This window comes from Mustelus asterias, chromosome 11, assembly GCF_964213995.1.
Source record: "Mustelus asterias chromosome 11, sMusAst1.hap1.1, whole genome shotgun sequence".
Classification (NCBI taxonomy): domain Eukaryota; kingdom Metazoa; phylum Chordata; class Chondrichthyes; order Carcharhiniformes; family Triakidae; genus Mustelus; species Mustelus asterias.
In genome coordinates, this window is record NC_135811.1 from 75,301,260 (window position 1) to 75,324,268 (window position 23,009).

At 43.0% G+C, this 23,009-nt stretch overlaps 1 protein-coding gene across 1 annotated transcript; it reads left to right on the forward strand.

Annotated features, from left to right (window-relative positions):
• Positions 1-6,820: 6,820 nt before the first annotated feature.
• LOC144500598 (cyclin-dependent kinase 5 activator 1-like) lies at positions 6,821-9,323 on the forward strand. The gene has a single exon (XM_078223776.1). The coding sequence runs from the start codon at positions 7,550-7,552 to the stop codon at positions 8,450-8,452; it is 903 nt and encodes a 300-aa protein (XP_078079902.1). The 5' UTR covers positions 6,821-7,549; the 3' UTR covers positions 8,453-9,323.
• Positions 9,324-23,009: the final 13,686 nt, after the last annotated feature.

Consider the following 23,009-nt stretch of genomic DNA (forward strand, 5'->3'; position numbering starts at 1 on the left):
TAAGAAGTCTCACAACACCAGGTTAAAGTTCAACAGGTTTATTTGGAATCACCAGCTTTCGAAGTGCTGCCCCTTCTTCAGGTGATGGCCATTCACCTGAGGAAGGAGCAGCGCTCCAAAAGCTCATAATTCCAAATAAACCTGTTGGACTTTAACCTGGTGTTGTGAGACTTCTTGCTGCGCCCACCCCAGTCCAACGCCAATTCCATATCACGGAATTTCACAGTGGGGAGGAAACATTTAAAAACCTAAGTCAAAATCCTGGCCTCTCTGTCTCTATATCAGAACAGTAGGTATACCTACAGTGTGAGTAGGGAGGGGATGAGGCTTAAGAAGACGGCTCACCACCAAGGGCAATTAGGATGGGCAATGATGCTGGTCCAGCAGGGACACTTTCCTGCGATGTGGGCCAAGATCAATATTTGTCTCCCACCCCTCATTCCCCTTTAACTAAGTGGCTTGCTAGGCCATTTCAGAGTCAACCACATTGCTGTGGCTCTGGAGTCACATATAGGCCAGACCAGGTAAGGACGGCAGATTTCCTTTCCTGAAGGACATCAGTGAAGCAGATTTTTTTTTTTTGCAACACTCAGTGACAGTTCATATAGTCAATAATACTAACATTTGCTTTACCCAGATTTATTAATTTAAGTTAAAATCCCTTCCAATTGCTGTGATGGGATTTGAACCTATGTCCACAAAACATTAGCCTCAAGAACACGAGTCCAGTGACATAGGGCCGAATGGCCTACTCCTGCTTCTAGTTTCTATTGTAAGTATACCACCACCTCCCCAGTGTTGCATACCAATTTGCTGTATAAAATTGACAAGGTTGCTCCAGACCCACAACAATGTGCTTGACTCTTAATTGCCCTGGGAAATGACCACTCAGGAATGGACACCCATTTCCCATCAAAGAATGAAGAGAAACGATGCTACATAAACTCCACGCAACTGATCAGGCTACGGCTAAAACTTATTTCAGGTTATTTTTGTTCTCTTACAGTTGGGTGGCAGATACCTGGAGACTGAGGAAAAATGAATTATAATACTTCAAGTACATGTAGGATTACAGAAGAGCCAGAATGTGTGAAAATGTAGTAAACCAAGGGGCTGCAATAACGCTACAAGAGCCCTCATATCTGATCAATGTCAGGTTAACCTCAAGTTTGTTAAGTTCATGCAACAACTGCCAAACTGTTGTACGTAAAATTATTTTAACAGCTTTTGGGCCAGTACTTTTGTTTTATGGGCTGGGTAGGACAGGTGGAAGGGGCAAGGGGTGTATCATCCAAAAGACTGCACTGGAGTGTCAGCGCAGATCTTGTGCACACAGAAGACGTGTTCTTAATGTAGCCAAATGAGTTGATGATCAGCCTGTGAATCCTTTCAATAAACAATGTCAATAGACAGTAAGGATGGGAGAGTTTCCTGATCAGACAGACTGCAGAAGACAATGGCAAACCACATTTTGCCAAGCATCATCATGAACCAGTGGAAGTCCATGGCCACAAATCCCCTCTTAGGACATGGTACCTGACGAGGAGGAAGTTTTAATGCGGTTCAATGTGCTGCCTTAGTGTAGGGACAGTAAGAAGTCTCACAACACCAGGTTAAAGTCCAACAGTGTCTTTATATACCCTGTTAGTAAATTGAGTTTGTGTCTGTACATGCCCTGTTTGTGAACACAAGTCCTCACTCACCTGATGAAGGAGCTTGAGGCTCCAAAAGCTAGTGCTGCCAAATAAACCTGTTGGATTTTAACCTGGTGTTGTGAAACTTCTTACTGTGCTTATCCCAGTCCAACGCCGGCATCTCCACATCATTAGTGTAGGGACACATAGCACAACAAGTACCCAATGCAATGATGACTTGATCATTTTGTTTTAGCGATGTTGATCGAGGAATAGGCCAGGACACCAAGATCAGCTCCCTCATATGTCTTCAAACTTAAATCCACAAACTTCTTGTCTGACCCACACTGAACCACAGGTGACAGAGAATAAAATAAATGCCTGCAAGTGACTATGAGGCAGTAATATAATTGAAGGTTTCATGATTCAGAGTAAACTCTCTGGACAACAGTTGAATGGTTTCTAATGGTGCAAACCCAGGGATTAGCTCACTGCCTTGAAATTGCTTGGGTGGAGAGAACATTCTACTGCAAAAATAATGGATGGTTTTAGTCAATTCGATTTGTGTTTATAGGGACAGCAGCTGTCAACCCAGATGTCAACACCAGCATCATGTCATCAATGTCATCCTGATGTTCAAACTAAAATATAAATGATAATGATATTTGTGCTTTCTCAATAAACATTGAGTTCTGCGGCCATTATATATTAAGTAGCAGCTAATGACTGTCTGGGGTCGACTGCAAGACAGCAAAGAGTTTGGACAAAATGGCAAACCACAAAGCAAGGCTTCAATGTATAACCACAGTCTTGGTTCCAGGATTAGAAAATGTGTGCAGTTGCCTGCATGAGCTAGCATGTTATAAATATGGTATACTGATATCTGCGCTTAGAACAGCACCATACAAGGTAATAACCAAATTGCTGCACTTCATATGAAAGAGAAAGGAAAGTACTTAGATTTCTATACCATCTTTCACAACCCCAGGACTTCCCAAAATGTTTTACTGTCAATTAACTGCTTCTGAAGGGTTTTCGTGGAGATTTTGAGGTGCAGTGATTACATCCCTGCCTCTGGCCAGAAGCTTAGGGTGCAAGTCCCACTCCAGGACCTGATGGCCATGGCTGGTGTGTGCATAACATGGCCAAACTAGTTGATTATCAGCCTATAAATCCTTTCAACGTGCAATGTTAATAGACGGTAAGAGTGGGAGAGTTTCTTGGTCAGCCATATTGCAGAAGCTATTGGCAAACCACTGCAGTGCTTTGCCAAATAAAATCATGGGCTCTGATAAAGGGTCATCCAGACTTGAAACGTTGGCTCTATTCTCACGCCATAGATGCTGTCAAACCTGCTGAGATTTTCCAGCATTTTCTGTTTTTGTCGTTGATGAACATGGACCAATCCAGTGGAAGTCCATGGTGGCCAATGCTCTCTTTGGGCATGGTACCTGATGAGGAGGAAGTGCTTTAATACAGGTTAATGTGCTGCTTTAATGTAGGAAAACACAGCACAGTAAGCGCCCAATGCAATGATGACCTGATAATTTTGTTTTAGCGATGTTGGTTGAGGGGTTGTGCGGAGCTTCCACTTCACCAAAATAGTGACATGGGATCGTTTATGTCCATCTGAGAGGGTCTTGGTTCAACATCTCATCCAAAGTATGGCACCTCCAATAGTTAAGTACTAACTCAGTTCAGTATTGAAGCCTAGATAGACCTCATGCTGAATTAATAATAGATATGTATATATAATGTGGTCAGAAGCATTGATCAGAGATTGGAAATTCTGTAATGGCTAACTCGCCTCCTGATTCCCTGAAGTCTGTCCATCATCTACAAGGCACAATTCAGGAGTGTGATGTTAAACTCTCCACTTGCCTGGATAAGTGTGACTCCAACAACAGTCAAGACGCTTGACACCATCCAGGAGAAAGCAGCCCAGTGGATCAGCATCCCATCCACCCACCACCTTAAATATTCACTCCCTCCAGCACGGATGCATAGCAATGCGTACAATCTACAAGATGCACTGCAGTAAGTTGGCAAGCCTGCTTCAACAGCACCTGCCAAACCTGCAGCCCCTACAAGAAGGACAAGGGCAACAGATGCACAATGACTACCTGCAGGTTCCACTCCAAATCAGACATCATCCTGACTTGAAACAATATCACTGTTCCTTCACTGTCACTGGGTCAAAATCCTGGAACACCTTTCCTAACAGCACCACAGGTGTACCTCCACCAGATGGCCAGCGGCAGTTCAAGAAGGTAGCTCACCGCCACCTTCTCAATGGAAATTTGGGGTGGGAAACAAGCGCTGAATCTGTGAGCAATGCCCACATCCCATGAAGCAATAAAAAAGCCTTTGGATTAAGACCTGGACCTGCTGCCTTCGAGCTACCCACTAAGACACAGTTCACAACTTCATGTCTGCCTCAAAAACACAGTTAAAAAGAAAATCTGTAAAAGTGGATCTAAATCAGAAGCTCTGGAAATAGACAGCAAGTTAGTCCACACTGTAAAGAGAAAAGCAAGCTGATGCCTAGGGCTGGCTAAAGTTCCCCTCAGAATGCCACTTTGTTGGTTTCTGTTTACAGTTGAGCTTAACATGGCATTTTTGCCTGAGTTTTTGAAATTTACTGCTTTGCGTAAAATATTAATTTAAATGGCAATTTAAAAAAAAAACTTGTCACAAATTATGCCACAATCTGATTAACCCATCTAGGCAATTCTTTGGGACTTCCCCAAACTCCTGGTTACTCAATCACCTCATGTTGATAAGCTTCATCAACAAGTTTGTCAAGATAATTGAGGTAAATCATTCCCTTGACCTTATCCCAGTTTTTAAAACCAACTTTTGAAAAGCTCGCAATCAGCCCTTAATTTTGTATTGTTGGTTATTACGGCAACCATAATTATAAACAATGATCACACCCGCCCCAGCAAACTCATTATAAATGTGACATCGTTTAAAAATAAAATTCCCCACTCTACCATCGCTCAGTGTAGGATATGTGCTGATTTTGTAACAATATGTCTAATCAAGAACTTGTTCATCTTCTGTGGCATGGCCCACGAGGAAAATTAAAACCTCTCTTCCTTTAACTCTTTCTCCCCTCACTCTCTAATTCTATTTGCGTCCCCTATGTTTCTCTCTGCCTCCCCCTCTTTCAGCTGTCATGAGCTCTCACTTATTGTCGTCTTTCTGTTTGCCCTCAAATATTTGACCACTGTTTGGTCCCATTGTTAGTCCCTCTTGGATATGTTCCTATTCAGTTTGTACAAAGTGCCCACAATGTTCCTTTACTGACATAACATTAGGGCGGAAGGTCCATTATAAATTCACAGAATCACTGAATGTTTATGGTCCAGGGAAAGACCACTCTGCCCATCGTGCATGTGCTGAGCCACCTTGCCTAATCTCACTTTCCAGCATTTGGTCTGTGCCCTTTGCTGGCTACAGCACTTGATGTGTGCATCTGGACTCATTTTAAATGAGATGAGGGTTTCTGCAGTGAAATCCTCTGGGCGAAAACATTTTTCCTCATCCCCCCTCTAATTTCTCTATCAATCAATTTAAATCTATGCCCCCGAGTCACTGGCCTCTCTGCTAACACCCACGGGATAAGAGAAACTGGAGGTTGCTGTTAGGCTGAGGAGAAGTAATGACCTTAAGTCAGAAATGAACATGGGTGGGGGCTTGACCTGGAAGTTAATAGCAGATCTGGCTCCAGATGCTCCTCTTGATGTAGTTGCATTCGATCCAGTGATAACCCTTGCATTTATAAGGTTGACTCTGTAACTCAATAATGTCTTCTGAATTATTTGTCCCAACGCTATATTCCCACATCAAAAATACTCAAACTTTTTTTTTGTAGCTCTTTTCAACTCTTCCACAGCACATTTCACCAGTTGCTGGGAAAAACTTAAAACTAAATAGGACTTTGTACAATAACACAAACACTCCCTCTGCTACACCTCATGCAGCAATGTTTTCTTGCATAGTTTATGTAGGATAAGTGATCTGTGGCAAGTGTCTGCTTTAGGGATTGTATAATTACAAGTTTGTTCTATTTTCCTTCTTGCAGTCTCACAGAACTATTACAACACAGAAGCAGGTCGTTCGGCCCATTGTGTCTGTGCTGGCTCGCTGGATGAGTAACTCACTTAGTGCCACTCCCCCGCCATCTCCCTATGACCCTGCACATTCTTCTTTTTCAGATATCAATCTTTTGGATGCTATGATTAAGGCTGCCTCCACCACATTCTTAGCAGAGCATCCCAGACCCGAACTACTCATCACATGAAAAGCTTCTTCCCTGTTCTGCATGGTCAACTTCAGGACATTAGTTTAAAAAAATGTGAGTAAGTATAGAACTCACCCAAAACAATACCTAGAAAAGTTAATATGCTTTGGAAAGGAGGCATTTGGACTTTTCACAGTGTCATGACTTTCCAAAGCATTTTACAGTCAAATAAATAGGTTTGAAGTTCGTGTAGGAGTGCGACAGCCAATTTGCATGTAGCAAGCAATGAAATATAAATCACAGAAAATGCTGGAAAATCTCAACAGCTCTGGGAAGAGAGTTTATTTATTAGTGTCACAAGTAGGCTTACATTAACACTGCAATGAAGTTACTGTGAAAATCCCCTAGTCGCCACACTCCGGTACTTGTTCGGGTACACTGAGGGAGAATTTAGCATGGCCAATGCACCCTAAGCAGTACGTCTTTCAGACTGTGGAAGGAAACCGGAGCACCCGGAGGAAACCCATGCAGACATGGGGAGAATGTGCAGACTCTACACAGACAGTGACCCAAGCCGGGAATCGAACCCAGGTCCCTGGCGCGGTGAGGCAGCAGTGCTAACCACTGTGCCATCCTATGAGAAACTCTCACAGAGAGATGCTGCCAAACCTGCTGAGGCCTTTTCTGTTTTTGTTTCAGATTTCTCCTGAAATTTTGCTTCTGTGAACCACAGATTTGTTTGTCGTTATTCAGTGGACACCTTGACTGCTCTCTTTGGAAACACCCATTTTAAACTGAGCCATTGGCGGCAGCAAAAGGGTTAAAGCGACATTATAATACGTTTCCCCTATTTGGAAGGCGCTGTGTGTTATGACTGGAGGGGGGCGGAGTGTGCGAGGCGGAGGCAAAAAAAAACAGTTTCAGCGAGGAAGCGGCAGATGCAGAAAGAGGATCAGAGAGAAAGAGACGGGAGGGGAGGAAAGCGAGGCGTTTGCCGGGAGGGAGAGGCAGGCGGAGGCCGGCACACACCATCCTTTCTGCTCTGATCCTGGTTTTCACCCCAGGGCAGGACGCTGGCCCCAGCTCCCGCAACATGCAGCTCGGAAAGCAACCCCCGGTTTAGACACACAGCGAGACAAGACAGAGAGATTTCACCCAGAGGGAGCGGGGAGAGGGGGTGGGGAGAGACACTTCTTCATCCCCAAAGGCCGACCGGAGGAGGATTCATTCTGTAACCGGGAGGAGGGAGACGGAGCTGCCAGCCCAGCCTCGCAGCAGAGGAAGGAAAGCTTTGTGTGTGGATTTGGAGAGATTGGAGAGCCGTTTTGCTGCAGCGTGTAGTGTGCTCCAACACTGACACACAACCACTAATCTGAGTGCAGCTTTTCAGCAGCAGATTGGAGCTGCTGGGGAGAGAGGGGAGAACCCCCGGACACTGAGAGACTGCAGAAGATCTGGATTATATCTTGTTTTTTTATTTTCAGTTTATTTTGCAACTGCAAAGGGAGATCTGTGAGCTGGGGAGAGGACAGCCCGCGGTGAGAGCAGCCCAAAATCCGCAGCATCCTGCCAGAGGCTGAGAGAAGCCAGAGATTCATCGGCACCCACAGGGCCAGTGCCAGCCTCACCCCCAGGGCCAGTGCCAGCCTCACCCCCAGGGCCAGCCATGGGCACCGTACTCTCTCTCTCCCCCAGCTATAGGAAGGCGGCCCTCTTCGAGGATGGCTCGGCCACGGTGGGTCAGTACACGGCGGTGCAGAACAGCAAGAACTCCAAGGAGAAGAACCTCAAGCGGCACTCCATCATCTCGGTGCTGCCCTGGAAACGCATCGTGGCCGTCTCCAGCAAGAAGAAGAACTCCAAGAAGGTCAACCCCAACAACTACCAGAACAACGTCACCCACCTCAACAACGAGAACCTGAAGAAGTCGCTGTCCTGTGCCAACCTGTCCACCTTCGCCCAGCCGCCTGCCCAGCGCTCCAGCCAGCTGCCCAACAGCAAGAGCAACATCTGCTCGGTGAAGAAGAGCCCCCAGCAGAGCAGCGCCAGCCCCAGCTCCCCCAAGAGGGTGATAGTCCAGGCTTCCACCAGCGAGCTGCTCAAATGCCTGGGCGAGTTCCTGTGCCGGAGGTGTTACCGCCTCAAGCAGCTCTCCCCCAGCGAGCCGGTGCTGTGGCTGCGGAGTGTGGACCGCTCCCTCCTGCTGCAGGGTTGGCAGGACCAGGGCTTCGTCACCCCGGCCAACGTGGTCTTTGTTTATATGCTGTGCCGGGATGTGATCTCCTCGGAGGTGGCCACCGAGCACGACCTGCAAGCCAACCTGCTCACCTGCCTCTACCTGTCGTACTCCTACATGGGCAACGAGATCTCTTACCCACTCAAGCCTTTCTTGGTGGAAAGCTGCAAGGAAGCCTTTTGGGAACGCTGCCTCAGCATCATCAACGGCATGAGTGCCAAGATGCTGCAGATTAACGCCGACCCCCATTTCTTCACCCAGGTCTTTGCCGACCTGAAAAACGAGTGCAACCAGGATGATCGCGGCCGCATCCTCATCGGCTTGGATCGGTGACTGCTGTCCCCACCACTTTGCTGATTTCCAGAGACACCGACACTTTAATACATATACACCGAGAATCGATGAGAGCGTGTAACCGATACCTCGATGGACTTGAGTGTGCAACATTTTTCTTTTCTTTAGTGTCTTGGGGGTTCTAGTACAGACAAAAAAAAGGGATTTATTTCCATGCTGCTAAAAAAAAAGTGTTTTAGAACAAAAATTTAAAACCCGTCCTGCAAAAACGGCACGTTTCATTTCCTCCTCCTCTCTCTATCTCTCTTTAAATCGCTCCAGTGGTTATTGTGCATGCAAAAAGTATGTGTGTCCCTGAAATCTATATTAGTACAACTGACTAGCAACACTCCACGCGGCAAAAAGAAAACACAACAAGGAAAATATTGAGTATTTGGACATTTTTTTTGATTATAAATGTTTTAAAGAAGTATTTATCAACATGGAGACGAAGGGATTTAACAGCGACAAAAAAAAAACACAATAGTTTCTATTGTTTCCCGTTTGAAATCAGGTGATAGCGGAAGCTGCAAAGATGTGCCATTTTCACGCGGAAAGTCTATTCGGAGAGACTTCAGCTGTACATTCTGAAAGTGCTAATATTATGAACATGTTTCCCAGTGCAATTTGTTATTTAAGGAGAAGAAAATCTCTGTTGACCAAACGGTGTTATGTGTTGTATGTTTGTAGGGTGTATGTTTGTATGTGTATGTGTCGTATGTTTGTAGGGTGTATGTGTGCGTGCGTGCGGGTGAAATTGAGAATATTGGTGTCACAATGCTGTAAACAGCGGTGGCTGTGTTTTATGTTGATTTTTTTTATTTCTATTTATTTTTGTACTGTGATGAATAAAATGCACTGATCATTCATGACTGACTGAGCCTGTTTGGGAGTTTTATTTCAGATAATAAGGTGACATCCGTTAGAGCATGACTCTTAATTACTGATAATGTTAAAACAAAACATTTCTCAGTATGTCTTAATTTTTAATTTAATTCTGCAAGAGAAGTTGAGTATTTTTATTCTAAGGCAACAAAATGGCCTGGTTATTTGTGCCATCTCCCAGTTTATTCATCAATAATCCAACATTGCCATTGTATTATCTTATTTTCTGCATCCTTTGTGTACATTTAACATTTGCATTGGTCATAAGTCTCCAAGAATTATTTGCAATCTTGATGCTTTTATTAATTTTTTCAGTGCCTGAAATTTTGAATTGCTGTATCAAATTACCGACGCAGTTATATAATTTCTCTCTGAATATGTTTATACATGCCACAAATTATCCTCAAAGGGAATGATACAGAAATAAACACTAGGCTCCCAGCAAAACAAGGAGGTCTTGATTTTATGCATGTTAAAAATTCCTGTATTTCCTGTTGTCCTTGACTGTTTAGATATGAAAATAAGTACAAGGTAACAGGAACCGTCCAAAGCAACATTATGATATATCATCCCTATGTGAGGTTGAGATATTTTTCATATGTGAGGCTTTCTGGTGTTTTGCATTGACCTGAATCTGAACTCATCTTCAACCATCTCTCTTACCTTCTCTGAGGCCAGTTCTCCTCATCCAATAGCGAAACAGGGTTCAATGCTAGCAAGGCACACAAAACAGACAAATGCGAGTTGTATTCTTTCAGAGAAATATACATTGTTTTATCATCCTTTAGTGAGTTTCCAATTCTTCCCTGCAAACTACATCTATTCTGCTGCTTCTGAAATTGCTGCTTTTCTAATACAGGATTCCAATCTTCCTGAGCCTGTGAGGTCAAAAATTAACATTTAAAAAATTATTATTTGGACCTCTTGAAGAACTTTGCATCCTTTCTACTAATTCAAGTTCCACGTGGGGTATTTAAATGCATAGAAAATTTCCCATTACCAATTTTATTTTTGTGTAGGGGAGGGAGATACATTGAGACGTTTGGTCTGTGGAAACATCCAGAACTCCAGAATCTGCAACTACATTGTGACAGATGACAACAAAAGCCTTGGAATTGTTGGCAACAACAACTTATATTTATATAACACCTAAATTATTCCAATGTGCTGTAAAGGAGCATTAAACAAAATGGGGCACAGCACTTTACAGTGTTAAATAGTGCTGCAAGAGCGTGATCAAAAATTGTAATACAAATTAGACATTTCTATGACTTTTAATATATAGATACAGATGAACATACTGCATTGGCTATAGATAGCTCTAAGACCTGAGAATTTATCTCATTAAAGTTGATGAAAATAACATTTTCTCTGTTAACTCAGGATCCTGTATGAAATGAGCCGACCCTGTTCCCTAGTGGGAGTGAGCAGCATTAAAATTGCCCCTAATTTGTTACTGAATTGGCAGACATGGGAATGGCTGGCACGGAGAATTGGAAAATGTTACAAAGTTACATCAGAGTTTTTCTTCTCAGATTTAGAGTTAAGATATATCATTGCAGCAGTGTTGATGTTAGAGCAGATGAATGGGAATGTGCACTGATAGCCAGTCCTTGATGAGCATATTCTCCAAAGGTCAGTACTGTAGTAACAAAAGCATAAATAAAGATCATCTCAGCCTTTTGACTAAGATCGAGTGTAGTTCAGATCAAAACCAAGATGGGGTGCAATGCCTTTTCTCATCAGCTTGGATCTTGTACGTCTCTCTTGTGGGGCCATGAATTGGATTCATATTGAATTTGGTTTTTGGAGCGAGCAAGGAGGTGAATTAAGGGCTTGCTCTGTCCACTCTGCGCAATGGCTTTGTAACTTTACGAATGGAATAAATTTTTTTTTAAAGATAATAGAAATAAGGCAATGTTGTTTATCAGTTTAAACACTATATTCTGCACCCTCTACTTTCCTTCCCTATGTACTCTATGAATGGTATGTTTTGTCTGTATAGCGCGCAGGGAACAATACTTTTCACTGTATCCCAATACATGTGACAATAAATCAAATCAATTGAAAATTGCATGTTGGAAATACTGTAGGTTATGTATGGGATAAAAAGATAAAAACCAGAAATCACTCAGCTGACCAGGCAGCATCTGTGGAGAGAGAAACGGAGCTAAAAACCTTTTATCAGAGACTGGACATGTTTTAGGTTTTGCCGTTATAAAACAATAGTGACTACATTTCAAAAGTAACTAATTGGCCATAAAGTGTTTTGGAATGTAATGAGAATGTGAAAAGATTTTCCATAATGTGAGTTCTGTCCTTTCTGAAGGGAAAAAGGGAGATGGAAAAATAATCTGCCAGAGTTCCTGCTCCTGTTTCCATTGGGAACGATGTATGTGTGAATACCAGGTCAGGACAGGATTGGGTTTGGCCATAATGTCTCCTCTCCTCAATAATTCAATAGATTAATGACACTCTGCCCATTCTCACAGGTGGAATCAAATGCCCAACTTGAGCTCCCACCTGTAATGAAAGAGAAATGGAGTGAAACCAACCCCCTCCCCAAAACCACCTCAGTCGTTATTGCTAAATTAATGTCTGGAAGAATGTTGGACTGATCTCTGACCCAGAGGATTTTATACATTGAAACTCGACATTAACCTCACTGTTCCATAGTTGTATTCAAAATGGCCAAAGCTACATGTTAGTACGTGGGATAGAGAATAAGATGGGCATGGGGAGTTGCTGAGCTACCAAACTGATGGGTCCCAGGGTAAGAAAGCCCAGTTCATGTAGTCTTGTGCCCAAAGCTACAAGAAAAATAACAGCTGATATAGATATTATATTTTGATTGAGCATAATGGGGAAGCTGTGTAGATAGGGTGAGATGGAAAAAGATACACCTTCAGAGAATCATAGAAACCCTACAGTACAGAAAGAGGCCATTCGGCCCATCGAGTCTGCACCGACCACAATCCCACCCAGGCCCTACCCCCATATCCCTACATATTTACCCACTAATCCCTCTAACCTACACATCCCAGGACACTAAGGGCAATTTTTAGCATGGCCAATCAACCTAACCTGCACACTACCTTGGTCACTATAACAAGTAATGCCATAAATACAATATTTCTGAAAATCAATGTTTAATGGGTATTGAACAGGGTGGACCTTCACAGACACACTTGCAAGTTTGATATTCATATAATAATCAGAGCCCTCCTTCCCTGAAATTTGGCATTCTTAAGAAGTATTTGTACAGTTATAGGTTTCCTAATATTAATGCACAATTTCTATCTGTAGAGCTTCTGTTCACAATCATGAAGTGTTGGACTTATTTACACTGTTTTAATGGGGTCCCTGATCTCCACTGTATGGGACTAGAGGAGGAATAGCTGTAGAGTGTCACTAGAAGCAAATCCTTTTTTGCTGAATTTAGTAGTTAATCCCATGCACAGGAGCTATTTAAATGGTAAATGGGCTCCGCACCATCCTGTAACCACCAGATTTCCCCCAGCACCCAGGATTGCCATGGGTCAAATGACAGTATGATGCACTTTTGCCCTTTGAATATTATCTCAGTAACCTGTTCTCCCTAGGCAGAGAATCAAAACATCTCAGAGCAACTGAGATTAGGTAGAACAAAAAAGGGGTGAGTTTTGTCCAACTTTTGCAAATCATACAACACATTTGGTGGCCTCTGCCTACTGCTTGGCTGCCAGTACTTCCATACTACGTGGCAGGTGTTGAAAATGAATGTATCCCTAAAATGTTCTTCTCTCCCTATTCTATTTTGAAGGGGATTAAACTGTACGAACTGCCTCAGAATTTTTCCCACCAGAATATTACCAAATCTCTGAGTGCTATCTGTGTCTTGATTGATGTCCTTCAGGAAGGACCTGTTGTTGTGTCAAAATACTAGTTATAGTCAAATGGAAACAGGAAATGCTGGAACGACACAGCAGGTGTCTGCATCTCTCAAGACAAATAGAACTTAACATAACTGGAAAAACAAAAGGCGAGGGGAGAACAACAGGTAGAATTCAGGAACTGATGCTGGTTAATGGTTAAATGGTCAACAATTGGTGATTAATAATGTAAAGATAATCTTCATGGGACAACAGAGAGGCAGTCTTGAAAATGTTTTGTCTTTTAAGTTTAATTGTAAAACTGGGGGAATAGCATTATAAAATTATGCTTTGCAGATTTATTCTATCATATTATTCTGAAAGATTAAACTCTTTGCAAGCCATTGTGCAGTATATGGACCACAATGCAGATTAATACTGCTTTGAATTGCACACCTTAAGGTTTTTAATTTGGTTCTAAGCAATGGCCCAGGATTTGCAGTCATTCCTGGTCAGGAGATTCATGATGTGGAGATGCCGGCGTTGGACTGGGGTAAACACAGTAAGAAGTCTCACAACACCAGGTTAAAGTCCAACAGGTTTATTTGGTAGCAAAAGCCACTAGCTTTTGGAGCACTGCTCCTTCGTCAGGTGAGACAAAGGAGCGGCAAGCGCTCCGAAAGCTAGTGGCTTTTGCTACCAAATAAACCTGTTGGACTTTAACCTGATGTTGTGAGACTTCTTACAGGAGATTCATGGCATAGATTGGAGCGTGGGGGAGGGTGGTGGCTGGGTGGGGGTAGTGCTAGAGGCGTGTCATTGAGGACCGACATAGTGCCAGTAGGAGTTGAAGGGATGCTGGAGCCAGCCTATTCTACAGTTACCGGTGTGGCTTGACGTGGAGGGCAGAGGACTCATACCTATTCCTTGACATTTCTCTCTAAAATCATTTGCAAATTGCGCATCTAGGGAATTACATATATATTTGAAAATGTATGGGGAAAAACGCAGTGAGTGGTACTAATTGGATAGCACTTTCAAAGAGCCAGTTTAGACATAATGAGCCAAATAGCCTCTTTCTGTGCTGCCGGATCCTATGATTCTATGCATTTTGAGTGGCAATTGTCCAAGTATATTGTCAAACAGGTGTCAGGTTGTGTTATAACAGGATATTATTTGGAACAGAAGTTGTGTTTTTCATGGAGAGCACAGAACATCTATAATTCCTGAATTAAAGGGATTAAGAATAGTTGATCCAATGTGGGTGATAGTGCACCATCAAACTGCAGAGCCACAGATTGTTGGGAAGTAGATTTAATTCCCCTTCTCTACTGAGCTGCTGATCTCAGCTATACTGCTACTGCTGGCTCGCAGCCCAGATCAGATATTTCACCATGAAGGAAAATCTAGATAGGCTCCCTTGCAAGACCTCCTGGAAGCTAAAGGATAAAGGATGACATTGTCATCAGCCTTAGAGGTGGCCGCACGCCTTTTCAGCTGTGGGCTGGACAAGGAAGAAATAAAAACAGGAAAAGATAGCCTGCTTTCTTGCTCAGTGATGAATGCATTGTAGAGGATAGGACTATACATATTTTCGAAAAGATTCATGAAGCAATATAACACAGATGGTAGTGTGATGTTAGATGTGGTTTTATAGAGATTACAACATAACACTGAATACTTGCATTTATATAGCACCTGTATGTGGAATAAAGTCCCAAATTGCTTTGCAGAACGTATTTTGAGAAAGTGATATCTAAACTACTTGTGTACGGACTATAGCACCATATTAGAATCATTTCAGATTATAATGTGATATTAGCTGGTTTGTATAGATTGCAGTGTGATATTAGTATTGGTTTAGTATGGATTACAGTGTGATATACCCACCATATTATTAGAATATTCCATCCTGCATCATTTCCAGTATTACAAAGTCAGGATTCATTAGACCCTTTGTATGAAATCATTGATAACTGTCTCTTGTTCACTGCTGGTGTTGTTCCTTGCATACTGTATCAATGTGAGGAAGGGACAGGAAAATTGATTTCATAAACTCTATTCAGGTTTTTTTGAAGTGGTGATAGGGATGAGTTTAAATCAGCTCAGTTTACACCCAAGCACATAACCAAATACTGAGTTCAGCGTCAGTAAAGAGAATGCTGCTTTTTCCTCTTTGTCATTATTTTAACTCAAAAACACTGTCCAGAAAAATAATCATTCATGGAGAAAGCCAACAAAATACTTCAGGATGAGTTGTGGATGTTGGCAAGATAAAGGCCCAGAAAATTGAATGTGACCATAAGACTTAGGAGCAGAAGTAATCCCCGTGTGGGTTTCCTCCGGGTGCTCCAGTTTCCTCCCACACTCCAAAGATGTACGGGTTAGGTGACTTGGCCATGCTACGAATTAGCCTTTAGTTTCTCAAGGTGTGTAGGTTAGGGGGACTAGTGTGGTGAATATGCGGGATTACGGGGGTAAGGTGGGGGGCCTGGGTAAGATGCTTTGTCAGAGAGTCAGTGCTGGCCTCCTTCTGCACTGTAAGGATTCTAAGTAGACCATTTGGCCCATTGAGTCTGCTCTGCCATTCAATGAAATCATGACTGGTCGAATATGATAATCCTCAACCCAACTTTCTCGCCTTACCCCATAACCCTTGATTCCCTTACTGATTAAAAATCTGTCTATCTCAGCCTTGAACTTACTTAACGACCCAGTCTCTACATTTCTCTGCCATAAAGAATGCTGGAGGCATGTCCAGGGAAGAATCCTTACACCAGAAGAGATCCAATATCGTGCTTCATTACTGATGTATTGCAAACAATAAGAGGCATTTTGTCAATGAATTAGGATTGAAGATCGATTCAGCTATTGCAATGTCAACAGTGATCCCATGATGATGTGAGTTGTGGTGGTGACCAGGAAGAATGGGATGATCAGGAAGGGAAGTGATCAAGGAAAGAGGGGAGGGTGACATGGGAAAGCGAGTGACTAGGAAGGGGCTGATCATGTCAGAGGGTGTGATGGGGTTTAGGGTGGCGGTGTCAGAAGTTAATGATCAAAGGAGGCCTCAAACCAGCATTAAGCACCTAATTGGAATACAAAATGGAATTGATGCCTATTTCAGGTGTGTATGATGTGATGTTTACCAATATGCCATGTGCAGGCGCACTCCCGACTGCCATGTTAGAGGGTTAGGACACTGATGTCCAGGAAATAACTGCGGTACGGCTAATTTCTAGGCCAAAATGCATGGGTCTCTCTTGGACTATTAGGGATGAGACATTCATCATTGCTCTGTTTTTAAGCATGAAAGAGCTGAAATCAAGTAACCGCTTTAAATAATCACTGCATTAGAAAAGCTTCAATATATTATTGTGGTGGGCTCGAACACTGCCTTTCCATCTATGACTAGGGAAGGTGATGGCCCAGTGGTATTATCGCTAGAATATTAATCCAGAAACTTCAGCTAATGTTCTGGGGACCTGGATTTGAATCCCGCCACGGCAGATGATAGAGTTTGATTTCAATAAAACATTAATATCTGGAATTAAGAAATTACTGGTGACCATGAAACTATTGTCGATTGTTGGAAAAACCCATCTGGTTCACTAAGGTCCGTTAAGGAAATCTGCTGTCCTTACCCGGTCTGGTCTACATGTGACTCCAGAGCCACAGCAATGTGGTTGACTCTCAACTGCCCTCCAAGGGCAACTAGGGATGGGTAATAAATGCTGGCCAGCCAGTGACACCCATGTCCCATGAATGAATTTTTTTTAAAGTAGGGAAGACGTTTCTATTTGTGGGGAATCCAAAACTAGGGATAAGTGAATATTAGAGTCACTAAAAATTCCAGAAGAAATATCTTTACTCAAGAGAATGTGGAATCAGCTATCTTAGGAAGCAATTGAGGGAATAGTGATTTGCTGGCTGTGGCATGAAGGGTGTGCAATAAATGCCAAATCTTTCCCAGCGCCTACATATTTCAAGTTTCCAAAATTTCTCACTCTCAACTCCGAACAATTCCTGCTGGTGTATGCTTCCAAGGATTTCACATTGGGAAGAAATGGAAAACGTTTAATAGGAACACCGATGAACTTTCTCCCCACCCTCTCTGTGTTCTTGAACATATTGTTTACAGTTTTACACTCCTTACAATGCTGTGAATTGTTCCTTTTTTTCAAACCATGTTTTGAACATTGCACTCAGATTTGCATTGTGTTCAAGGAAGCAGTCGAAAGGAAGAATTTCTTGATTTTGAGTCTCCAACTTACTTCAAGAGAAGAAGTAGGCAGTAAACCTTTGACCATCTTCTAAGTATCATACTTTACTTTTGATAAAGGATTCCAATTACTGTGATCCAATTCCAATTATTGGAATCACTGGTTCATTTTTAAAATTAATTTATATTGCTCTAAATTTGTGATTAATAATGTTTTCTCTGTCCTGTGCCAATAATCCCTACAATTAATAAACATTCCCAGGAATCCCATGTAAAGAATGACACACTCCCAGGGATCCCATGTAAAGAATACCACACTCCCAGGGATCCCATGTAAAGAATACCACACTCCCAGGGATCCCATGTAAAGAATACCACACTCCCAGGGATCCCATGTAAATAATTCCATCTTCCCAGGGATCCTCTGTGATTATCCACATGCGCCTCAAAACCCTCGACAATTACTGACACAGTCCAGGGACCTCTTGTCCTGAATTTTGAAGGACAGTTTGAGATACCCAAAGAAAGATAACCCATTAGAAATGGCAGAATGTTGAGTTACTGCATAAAACCTCAGAAAAATAACTCTGGTCAGTTAGTCAGGGAATATAATAAATCTGGGTCATTAAATCATGGATGTACAGAAATCTGATGATTTTGGGGACCTGCAAAGGCTCAGGGCTCGAGGTTTAACCCTCAGAGTGGGATTTTCTGGCCGCCTTCGCCCCCCCAAACTGGAAAATCCCATCCAAGGTTAACGGACCTTTGCATGGTCCACTCTCCGCCCACTACAATTCCCGTGGCGGGCGGGATGGGAAAATTCCAATCCCCGCCCCCCCACCACCACCCCCTCCCCCCCGCCGCACACCCCCCACCCTGCACACCTCCCCCTTCCCCCACCCCCACCCCGCACACCCCCCCCCCTTCCCCCACCCATTGTCTGATTTCCTGATCTTGTGTGATTTCTCTTAAATATGGTTTATGCTTTAGTTTGAATGCACACACTGTGATGGTATAAAATGACCAGGATTATGTGACTGGTACAAGACACTCCTTGAACAGATTTCACTGCAGCTTTTACAGAATTGCTACGCTGTATTGTATAGATTTCTTCAACTGAAGGACCTTTGTTTAGAAACTATTCATTTTACGAGAACAGAAATAGGACGCGGAGTCAATGTTTGACCCCTGGAGCCTGCTCTGCCATTCAGTGTGATCACGGCTGAATCTGGCTTTAATTCCACTCTCCTGCCTATCCCCTTTGTTAACCTTTGGTCAAAAGTGTGTCTAACTCTGCCTTGAATATATTTAATGACCTGGCCTCCACTGCTCTCTGGATGAGTCAATTACAAGGATTAATGACCCTTGAAGGGAAGAAATTCCTTTTAATTTCTGTCATGGATGGGAGACCCTTTATTTTGAAACTTTGCCCCTCGTTCTAAATTCTCAGCAGCCGCTTAGTCAAACCCCCACCAGAATCTTACACATTTCAATAAGATCATCTCTCATTCTTCTAAAGTGCAATGAATACAGGCCCATCCTGCTGAACCTTCCCTCATCAGAGAACACCTTCATCCCAGAAATCAACTTAGTGAAGCTCCTCTGAACTGCTTCCTGTGCCACTATATGTCATTTTAAATAAGGAGGCCAGAACTGTACACAGTGTGATTTCACCAATCTCCAGTACAGCTGCAATAAGACTTAGTTACTTTTATATTCCATCTTCCCTGCAATTATGGCCAACGTTCCATTTGCCTTCCTAATTAGTTACTGTATCTGCTTGCTAACTTTTGTGTTTCATGTAGCTGGACACCCAGATCCCTCTGCACTCCAGCATTCTGCAGTCTTTCTCTGTTTAAACAATATTCTGCTTTTCTAATCATCCCACCAAAGTGGCAACTTCACATCTTCCCACTTTGTACTCTCCCAATTTTTTGTAAACCCAATTAACTATCTATATCCCATTTCAGACTCTCTGGATTTGACAGAGCCAGGTCTAGTGAGGCAGGTACGATTTGTCAGGAAAATTTTCAGCTTGATACATCACCCCCGGATAGCTGGATTTTCATTCTGGGGAGGCAGGATGTGCTGGAGTTGGACCCCTCAGGTAGTCACAAGGGCTGGTGAGTGCTGAGCGAGTTGGCTAAAAGGCCTGCCTCAGTGCTCTGGGACTTCATCCCAGTTGTAATAAAGTAGTTAGGCCCACTATCACCCACACAACCTCAATCCCCCCACCCATGCCCTATCCATGTCAACACATGCTCCTGCTGCCCCCCCCCCCGCCCCACCGCTCCATGGTTCCATTATCTTCCATGCCATTCTATGCCCTCTCTACCTACCCCCATTGTCTCTTATAACTCCTATGCCAACTTAATGCTAACTTATGTCTAGACATGCTGTCCCCACCCACCACCCTTTGTTCTTACACCCTCCACCTATTCACCCTATATTCATCATGGGCAGATCCTGGGAGTCATGTTGAGATGAAACAAAATAAAGTTCCAATTATCTATTGCAGACTTCACCATGTAAAGAACACTCAAATTGAAAACAGCGAATACATTCAAATCCCTTCAAGTATTTGTAATCATAACCCCACATCACAAACAGATAACTCCTCAATCACCTTCTGGAACTGTCAATCAAACTTTGAACTTACAAGTCCTCTGTTGTGATCATGATAGATTTGGGAAGCAGTCAAATAGTAAAAGTACTTTAAAGATAGCTCTTATATACAAATAGCTACTGAAATTATAAACACTGATTTTCTTTTCCACTGAGAGACACAGCAGACTGTTTCCCATTCAAAAATTTAAAGAACAGGGGATTTAAAAAACTTGACAGCTTGACAGTTCCACAGACAGTGTTTACCTTCGATGTACATTCACATCTGTCTCATTATACTTTGAAAATTGTGAGTCACTGCGGGACTGCGGGATTTCACTGCAGGAAATGGACTGTGTTCCAATGAAATTGGGGCCCGTTTGAACTTTGCATTGAATTCGAATGGCCCATTTGGGTTTGGGTTTCCCATGTGTGTGAATCACATCCCACCTCCATCCTCCCTTACCCCGATTAAAATAGGAAATGTTGGAAATGGGGGAGGAACCTCTAGATTCAGGGTCTTGGCCCATTTTGGCTCAGACACAGAATCTCCATGGCTGCATGAAAATTCAGACCTTTGTGTCCTCTTCAGAACTTGCTTTCTTACCTATCTTTGTATCACCAGCAAATGTGGCTCGCCATTAACATAGAATATATAAATAATATAGAACCAATGGAGCTGCTATCTCTGTAGCCACCTCATTTAAGACCCTGGACAGCAGGCCATCTGGTCCAGGGGCCTTGTCAGCTCTTAGTCCCATTAGTTTACCCAATATCTTTTCTCTACTGATAGTGATTGTTTTGAGTTCCCATTCCCTTTTGCCTCTCGATTTTCTGTCAATCTTGGGATACTTTTTGTGTCTTCTAACGTAAAGACAGATACACAGTATTTGTTCAAAGTTGGTTCCATGTCCTTGTATATAATAATTTAATATTAACAATGTAATAATATGAATCATTTCCTTGATGAATTCCCTCGTCTCATCCTCTAAGTGATCAAAATTACCTTGTCCTGGACCCCCAGAGGCCGTTTGGTAACTTAGCCAAATTGCTGTACTTGAGCATCATGAACCAAAATTATTGGCGGGCCTTTCAACCCTGGTGGTGAAGGGAAGGAGTTTGGACAAGCCTGACCTTGCCCTCACCTTGCTATATGTGCATTTCAGTAAGAATTGTTGATCTATTTTTCCTATTCATTCATGGGGTGTGGGCATTGCTGGCAAGGCTTGATAAATGACTTGCCAGACCCAGGAAGATAAGAATTGTCAGTTTAAATTTCATATGCAAGTCGCAAAGGGGGTTTGCACTGATGACCTTCTGACATACTAGCTTATCAATTGATAGCTGACAGGAAGAAAATAAAATGCAAATTATCTGCAGATAAAGAAGTTCTATTTCTGTGGAATAATGGAGGAGGCCCAACAACTCACGGACAGCTCATGGGTTGGGAGCCTTAGAACAGAAAATGAAATCACAGTCATGAGGAGGCCACAGAGAGAGCAGTTAAGTTTAAGTTTATTTGTTAGTGTCACAAGTAGGCTTACTTTAACACTGCAATGAAGTTACTGTGAAAATTCCCTAGTCGCCACTGTTCAGGTACACTGAGGGAGAATTTAGCATGGCCAATGCACCTAACCAGCACGTCTTTCGGACTGCGGGAGGAAACTGGAGCACCCGGAGGAAACCCATGCAGACACGGGGAGAATATGCAGGCTCCGCACAGACAGTGATCCAAGCTGGGAATCGAACCCGGGCCCCTGGTGTTGTGAGGCAGCAGTGCTAACCACTGTGCCACCATGCATGGGGGTCCTTCAAATTAGTTAGGGACCGCTGAACATTGAGTCAAGCTTGGGGATCAGAAACAAACAAACTGATGTAATTGCCATGGCGATGGTGTAAAACGTTTTGCTGTATGTGTGTGAATGGAAGGAGGTGACCTGAAGTGATCAGTGATGCACTGGCAAATGTGCCCACTCACAGCTGTTGATATGGTGTTGGAGTTTTCCCCAACAGGATGCCCCGGCCACTCCAGGAAGTGCTGGAGAACTCCTCTGTGAGCTGCTCGTATAGAATAGTGAACAGAATAACGTGAAGGAAGGAGCAGTGGACTTTTTTTCATTGTTGCTATGGAGATATGCAAATATGTTCCCCTTTTAGCTTTTGTATTTTTGTATCCTGTGTTTCAATTCATCTGGTCTATCAGTGTGGGCAGGAAGTCTTTATTCAGGCTACCAGGAGGTGTCAGAGACTGCCCAGTCATGGCACCAAACCACCAGCACCCCCTGCGACCACCCCCTGGGCACCCAACCCACTAGTATGTTCCCTTCCTCCAGCTTGATAAGAGTCGATGGTATTGGAATTAATTTATTTTTCAAGTGTCAAGTTCCTATATGGTTTTGCCCCATTCCTATAAAACTAGAGCCTGTTAATTTAAGAAATATCCCCTTATTAAAACTCAATAAACCCCAACACCTGGCTTGGAAGTCGGAAATAGCAAAAATATAATCATTGTGATGTTTCTTGGATAAAATGGGAACTGACGGTGTGAGATCTTTTCCTCTCAGTTTTTCCCTCGCCAACTGTGCATCTTACACATGTCAATTCCCTCCATGATAATAACGTGCACCCGAATATCATTCTTATTGCAATAAAATATTCCAAGATGCTTTGCAGACCCATAATCAGACAACAGGAAATTGACATTTAGAAGGAGAGATGGGCAAAAATAACCAAAAGCTCGGTCAAAGTGGTAGGTTTTAAAGAAGGTCTTTAAAAGAAGCAAAGAGGCAGAGAGATTCACCAAGGAAATCCCAGAGTCAAGGGTTTAAATGGCAGAAGGCACAGCACAAATGGTCAACTAAAAGGAATTGGGGATGAGGAGCTGAAGAACTCTCCGAGGCTGTAGGGCTGAAGGAAGTTATAGAGGACCATATGGAGATTTGAACACAAGGATGAGAGTTGTAAAGGCAGTGTGTTGGTGAACTGGAAGCCAATG